The sequence below is a fragment of the Schistocerca cancellata genome, unplaced genomic scaffold (assembly GCF_023864275.1).
Source record: "Schistocerca cancellata isolate TAMUIC-IGC-003103 unplaced genomic scaffold, iqSchCanc2.1 HiC_scaffold_717, whole genome shotgun sequence".
In the NCBI taxonomy this organism is placed as follows: Eukaryota; Metazoa; Arthropoda; class Insecta; order Orthoptera; family Acrididae; genus Schistocerca; species Schistocerca cancellata.
The window spans coordinates 96,249-104,099 of record NW_026046728.1 but is presented as its reverse complement, the minus strand read 5'-3'; the positions used below and the strand labels follow the sequence as shown (position 1 = coordinate 104,099).

Sequence of the window (7,851 nt, the reverse complement as noted above, 5' to 3'; positions counted from 1 at the left end):
ACAGTGCTGTATTTTCCTGTCTGAGGCACGGTGGGCTTGCGACTGGCGAATAATTTTCGAGCAGCAAAGGTCGACACCTTTTCCTTCACTCTGCCCCGTTTTTAAGGACGAAAAGCTCATCCAGGAAATCAATCACGAGAGGAAGCAGCGTGGTCACCCATACAGTTGATGCAGTGAGGGGATGGAGGTGGACAAGCACCCTCATGGGCATCCTTGCCACACGTAACACATTTGGCCGGATTGGAACAGGACTGGCTGGTGTGATTGAACCGCTGACACCGATAGCAACGTGTAGGGTTTTCTTTTTTTTTTTTTGTTTTAGGGCGCACAACTTCAATGGTCATTAGCGCCCTGACGACGTTAAGAATGCACCGCGTGGCACAAGTTTAAAACAACAACTAAAAGGGAAAACACGATAAAAGACAGACTGACAGGCATAGGATTAAAAAACAGCATCATCAAATGTCCTTAGTGAGGATTGTCAAATTGATAAAACGAAGAACACGAGCAGCTGCTCGTGGGTCATCCGCTAAAACGGCATCTAAAGTACATGGCAGGTTAAGATCGAGACGCAGTGCGTTAAAATCCGGACAGGACATTAAAATGTGGCGGACCGTCAGCAATTGCCCACATGGGCAGAACGGCGCCGGCGCAGACGTCAGCAGATGGCGATGGCTGAACCGGCAGTGTCCAATTCTTAACCGGGCCAAAACTACCTCCTCCCGCCGAGAAGGGCGTGAGGAGGACGTCCAAGCCACAGAAAGAGGTTTCAAGGCCCGAAGCTTGTTGTCTGTAAGTGCAGCCCAATCGGCATGCCACAGCGACACAATGCGCCGACAAATGACCCTGCTAAAATCGGACGAAGGGACACAACAAGAAGCTGTCCGAGGCTGGAGGACCGCAGCCTTGGCCGCGGCATCTGCAGCTTCGTTCCCAGGGATACCGACATGGCCAGGAACCCACATAAAGCTAACCGGAGAACCGACGTCCACCAGCTGCCGAAGAGAGCGTTGGATCCGGTGCACGAAAGGGTGAACCGGATACGGATCACTGAGGCTCTGGATGTAAAGATCAGCCTGGTAGAGGGCAAAGAGCTCAGCTGTGAAGACTGAACAATGGCCATGGAGCCGGTATTTGAAACTTTGTGCCCCGACAATAAAAGAACACTCGACCCCGCCATTGGTCTTAGAGCCATCTGTATAAATGGAAGTCATATTGATGAACTTCGAACGAAGTTCCACAAAACAGGAGTGGTAGACCGAACGTGTAGGGTTTGGGACATAAGGGCGAACGGAAATTATCTCATAGCCCGCTTTGATTTTCGATGTGAGTTGAACTTTGTCAAACGGCAAGAAGACAGTGCGGGTTGGAATGATGTTCGTGTCAACCCTTTTCATAACTCTATGAACAGCCGTTACGCCCTGGTCAGACAGGTAGTGCTGAATTTCTTCGTCAGACAATCCATCGAGGGAGCGTGTATAAACGACCCCACGCGAGGAATTTAAGGTACGGTGCGGTTCCACCCGGACAGGGAAGGTGTGGAGCAGTGAAGTACACAGTAATTTTTGTGCCTGGAGGGCACTGTGTGTTTCTAACAACAGGGTGCCATTCCGTAATCTGGAACAAGACTTTACAGGACCTGCAATTGCGTCGACACCTTTCTGAATAATGAAAGGGTTGACCATGGAGAAGTCGTGACCTTCGTCAGATCGAGAAACAACAAGGAACTGTGGCAACGATGGAAGAATCGTCTGTGGCTGAGACTCGGTGAACTTACGTTTGTGAGCAGACGTAGTGGAAGATGAGGAAACCATTGCGGAAGAATCCCCCATGATTACCAGCGTCTCCGATGGCGCGCTCCTCCCTTGTGGGGGCCCTCACTGAGGGCACTCCCGCCTTAGGTGATTGTTCACACCTCAGGTCACACCTCCCGACAAACGGACGGAGGGACCAATCGGCACTTTCGGAAGGTATCAGCTCGGGTAATCACCCCTCCCTGGGCCTGGCCGTAACAAGGGGGTACGTACGTGCCCTACCTGTCTACCCGGGGCGGGGAATTACGCGTTACCCGTCACCGGCTACGCATGGAAGTGCGTGGGTCGGCCTTCAGACACGCACAGGGAGGAAAAAAGAGAAAGGGAAAGGAAAGAAGAGGGGTCTCAAACGCTGCAGCGGAGAAAAGTGCAGAGAGAAGCGGGAAGGAAAAGAGAAGGACAGAGGAAGGACGAAAACTTGCAAGTATAGAAAGCAAGGAATTTGTAACAGTTTCGAGCGTCCGTCTCCGGACGTAGGCACAAACCGTACTCCCAGAGGGGGAGAAAGGGAAGGAAAGAGCCAGAGGTGAGGGGGGGGGGCGAAGATGGGGAAGGGGGGAGGAGGAGGAAAGAGAAGGTATGCAGCCCGGAAAGGATGGAGGGCCACATTAGCTCGGGGTCCCGTGCTCGCTACGCACGTGTCCACAAAAGAGTTGTGAACCCCCCTGGGGGCCACACAAGTGCTTGTTAATGGTGGAACACATGCTGTCAGGTCGAAATTATGAACTACTTGCCATTATAAACAGAGACAATAAACTTTGAACAAAACGTTTAACTTATTTGAAGTAACTGATGACTTTTCACCCACAAACTAAATACTTTTCTTAACAAAATGCAGTTTTAAATTTAAGTATGTACTCAAGTTGTGGACCATCCACCTCAGGCCACATGTGGAATTGCTGTTTGAGAAATAGATGAACAGAAGGGGGTCCGTTGGATGATATGCAGTTGCATTGTATGGCGGTTTGATGGCTCATATCATCTGACATAGTTGCAGTTCACTACAGAATTCATATCTCATGCAGTTCACTAAAGACTGCATATCTCAGTGCTCTCCATAGAAAGTAATAGAGGAGTGAAATCAGGGTAGCTTGCCTGCTGATGTGCTGCAGCATTCTATCCTGCCCAGAAGTCAGGAAACTTTTCATTTGGTGGTTGCTTTACAGCAGGAGAAGATTCTGGGCAATGGTCGTGTTCAGACCACATACACTGTCAGTTATCCAGTGGTACTTCATCTGGAAGAATAGGCAGAATGTTTGTAAGAACATGTCCATATGTACTTCCATTTAACCTCCCCCCCCTTTGATGAAGTAAGGTCCTATCATACCACACCATACATTCACAATTCAAGCTCGTTAGTATTGTACCTGATCAAGCCAGCATGGATTTTCAGTGTCGTGTGCAGGCACTGCGGATCAGATAGATATAATTGTATGCTATGTTCAAAATAATGTCCTCGACTGTTCCTGATGTACTGACAGACGGTAGGGATGGCATTTATGTGAATGTGGGGTGCGAATGACACTCGTCTCCCACATTCCTATCAGTACGTCCCATGTTACTGTGTGAACTGACAGGCGTCGTAGCTGGAACAGCGTCTTCAAGTGCTCTGTCAGCCACAGTCTTCGTCCTTGTCCTCTGTGTGATGCTGGAGCTCTCTGTTCGCACCGGTTACCTAATTATTCGTGCAAGGCTCTGGTGCAATGGACAATGATGAAAAGAAGACATTCCTGTTTCAACAGAATCTTTGACATCCTCGAAATAGGAAATGGAAATGTCGTGTGGCTAGGGCCTCCCGTCGGGCAGACCGTTCGCCTGGTGCAGGTCTTTCGATTTGACACCACTTCGGCGACCTGCGCATCGATGGGGATGAAACGATGAGGATTAGGACAACACAACACCCAGTCCCTGAGCGGAGAAAATCTCCGAGCCAGCCGGGAATCGAACCCGGGCCCTTAGGATTGACAGTCTGTCACGCTGACCACGCAGCTACCAGAGCGGACTTCCTCAATATAAAATTAGCATGTCTGACTTCTCATTGGTGTACATATCTGCATTCGAAGAATACTGAAGCACAATAGACTCGCATATAGACTTGGCAGTTCGTGCTAGTTCTAACAGTGCAGTCAAGTAAACAGTGAGGCTAGGCTGCACCACTGTAAGTGACCTTTCAACTATCTTTTGTTCATGATGCAGTGTTGTCTGTCAGTGGAAAGTGGAGTGAGTGAGTGAGTGAGTGAGTGAGTGAGTGAGTGAGTGAGTGAGTGAGTGAGTGAGTGAGTGAGTGAGTGAGTGAGTGAGTGAGTGAGTGAGTGAGTGAGTGAGTGAGTGAGTGAGTGAGTGAGTGAGTGAGTGAGTGAGTGAGTGAGTGAGTGAGTGAGTGAGTGAGTGAGTGAGTGAGTGAGTGAGTGAGTGAGTGAGTGAGTGAGTGAGTGAGTGAGTGAGTGAGTGAGTGAGTGAGTGAGTGAGTGAGTGAGTGAGTGAGTGAGTGAGTGAGTGAGTGAGTGAGTGAGTGAGTGAGTGAGTGAGTGAGTGAGTGAGTGAGTGAGTGAGTGAGTGAGTGAGTGAGTGAGTGAGTGAGTGAGTGAGTGAGTGAGTGAGTGAGTGAGTGAGTGAGTGAGTGAGTGAGTGAGTGAGTGAGTGAGTGAGTGAGTGCCCACTCTGCCTACCCACCTACGTCATGAGATGCTTCTGTGCGCTCTTTCAGAGTGCTGTACCACAGCGCATGTTTTAAATCAGCAGTGACCCAGTGTGGAGACATATCCTGGCAGTGTTTACTTTTATGTAAATGAGTTGACACTATCGCAATGCAGCAGATGACTGCCCACTCCTGAAATGCAACATTATGGAGTAAATTACATTAACATGGGAACAGGAATCAAAAGTCAGGGCTCCCGTATATGTTACAAATATATAACCGAATGCCTGTTCCACTGAATGTGTGTTTGTCTACAACTTCCTCCAAAATTGGCATATATATTCCGTCTGATATGATATTAAACAAAAAACACTGCAGGTATACTGGAGAATTTAAGGCTTTCCTTTGATGGGATGCGTTGAAAGCGACAATTCTTGTGACACGAGCTGTGCCCAAAAGTGACGGAAAACTTGTTTTGCGTGTTCTACAACTCATTTGCATGACTGTCATGTTGGTAAACATTGAAACACGTATCTTGTGTGGCGGCGATGGTGAGGCATTGCACAGAGTCTCTGACCAGAGAGCATATAGTCAGTTCAGGTGCGACAGAGTAATAGCGCAACACAGTTCCAGTGCTGTTGCGAGGCAGTAGTAGTTAGTAGCGAGCCGCGAGAGTATGCAGTCGGTTGCGAGTTTTCAGGGCAGTTGCATGTAAGCACTCTGTGCTAGTAGTACGCGAGAGACAGTCGGTGTTGTGTGTGAGGAGTCGGCGGGCGTCGACATGGCTCTATGGTCGAGATTCAGGACAAGGTATATTGTTAAATAAGGTAATGAAGCAGCTTTGCGCTCAGCTAATAATGTATTGTAATGGATCTTAACTGCAATTAATTTGTTCAAGAATCGCCCCAATAATAATTTTGTTTTTGTTAAACCAAGCATTTTAACAAACAATCCTTTTTTTGAAATAACATTTCCCTTGGATTTCCTTAAAGAAAAGTTTCCCTTAAATTCAAAATTATATTTGCGATGCATTTCCTCCAAGCTATGGCGAAAAATAAGAGCAGATGCAGTTTTACTGAGGTAAGAATTTGAGTTTAATCAGGGCCTAAAGATCGACATTTCGGTCTATTTGCATTTTCATTGTCACTGAGATTTCATTCATTTCTTATTAAGTTGACTTAATAATTTGAAATGACAATTATAATCGTGCTAAGTGTAACCTCCCCACAGAAAAATGTTGTCATTTTAAGAAAATTTCTCTGGGAGGTTACACTATTGTCTTTCTTCTCTCACATTTTTCTGGGGAGGTTACACTTGGCTCCATTTATAATAAAATAATTGTCTTGCGAAATTTTGTGGGGAGGTTTCAACATGTCTCAAAAGTATGTGTACACCAGGCATATAGGATATTTAGTGTGTTGTCAGATGTTGACAGGGTTATTGGTGTGTTAGTAGTAGTGGTGATTACTTGTTTAATGTAAAAGTGGTTAGTGCATTTATATTACATGTTGTTACAAGAACGGAATGAAATCCATCAAGGTTTTAGAAATATTACATACTGCTTTCGGTGACTCTACCATCAGTAAAACTAGTCTTTATGACTGATACCCACGTTTCGAAGATGATGATTACGAAAAGGTTCATAAAAGAAGACGAAACAAGTTTCACGATATGATGTTTGAGCTAACAATCAATCAAATGGTTCAAATGGCTCTGAGCACTATGGGACTTAACATCTGAGGTCATCAGTCCCCTAGAACTTAGAACTACTTAAACCTAACTAACCTAAGGACATCACACACATCCATGCCCGAGGCATGGTGGAGGTCAACCATTGGTTACCAACAGGATTCACAGGTCAAAGGAGGTGACTCTTTGGAGTGAATTAGGAGAAAGTTACAGCTCATTTAGTAATGAGATGGAGTGAACCAATTTTTAATGGGAAGTTGCTGCAGATTTGTATTGTGGGCTACTGGTAAGTATCTGTCAGCGATACGCTGATAGATCTGTATCGTAGAGGGGAGATTTCTAGATTTGTAACTTCTTGTTAAGCAGAAGTGTATTCATGACTGGTCACAGTTTTACGTCTGTGATGGTTTTTTCATTTGGTGTCTGAGTGTTTATAGCAGAGTGTAAGAGTGCTTCGGAAAGCAACCTGCACAAAACAACAGAGAGAGGGAGGAAGCTGATAGAAGCAGCCAAGGAGGGGGCGGTAGAGCAGATGTGCAGGTTGCTGGCGGCAGGAGCAGAGATGGGGGTGAGGGGCAGAGCGTGGTACAGCCGGACTGCCCTGCACTGGGCAGCAGTCTGGGGCCATGTGGGGGCAGCAAGCTGCCTCATAGGGGCCGGTGCGGAGGTTGATGCCAGGGGCAGCAGGCAGACGACGCCCCTACACTTCGCTGCAGCAAATGGCCACACGGCTCTGGTGCAGATGCTACTGGATGCATCTGCTGAGCCAAATGGCAGAGATGACTTGGGGCTTACGCCACTACACTTGGCGGCAAGGTGGGGCCAGACAGGGGTGGCGGTTGAACTGCTGCAGGTGGGAGCTGACAGGGATGGCGGGGGGAGGACCCATCTGGACCTCGCCATGCAGAACAACGAGCAGCAGCTGGTGGAAATGCTGCAACAACGCTGATGTACAGCATTACACAACACATAATTAGTTATACCATGTGTCTTAGTCATAAATAAAGAATACAAAAAAATGATCTTTTGTTCACTCATTTATACCTAATATTTCGTGCTGCATATCACTACTCCGGTAACACATGACAACTGAAACACTCAGAGATAGCTGTAAACTAACATGAGGAACCCTTATTTTGAGGATTCACTCTGTAAAATACTTCACGATAGATTTTTCAAAATCTCAACTGAAAAACACTCCATTATTAATAAACACCACCTCTCTGTCTCATCGCATACAACATATTCAAGTTACTTACAAGGATACAGACAGTACCTATCATGACTGCCTGCATTTTGAAATATGAACACCCAATCTCTTTGAAGACACTAATGGCACAATAGTGTTTATTGTCTTGGACATCATGCAGTTGCATTAACGTCTGTTGTTCGAACCAGTCCCCGACATTACCTGATTACTGGCAGCATGCATGGTGCTATGTTGCACCAGTGTAAACTGCACGATACTCTCAATCAGGCACACAGTTTTGTATGACAGTAGTTAGACTTGAACTCGGGATCTTTGCCTTTTGTGGGCAGGCGCTCCACCAACAGAGCTACCCAAGCGTGACTGATGCCTCGTCCTCAAAGCTTCACTTCTGCCAGTACTTCTGGTAGAGCACTTGCCCATGAAAGGTAAAGATCCCGAATTTGAGTCTTAGTTCGGCACACAGTTTTAATTTGCGAGGAAGTTTCATATCAGTGCACACT

At 46.7% G+C, this 7,851-nt stretch overlaps 1 protein-coding gene across 1 annotated transcript; it reads left to right on the top strand.

The window, feature by feature from the left end:
- Positions 1–6,703: 6,703 nt before the first annotated feature.
- Positions 6,704–7,090, top strand: LOC126141536 (GA-binding protein subunit beta-2-like). Its single transcript, XM_049915249.1, has one exon. The coding sequence runs from the start codon at positions 6,704–6,706 to the stop codon at positions 7,088–7,090; it is 387 nt and encodes a 128-aa protein (XP_049771206.1).
- The last annotated feature ends 761 nt before the right edge of the window (positions 7,091–7,851 follow it).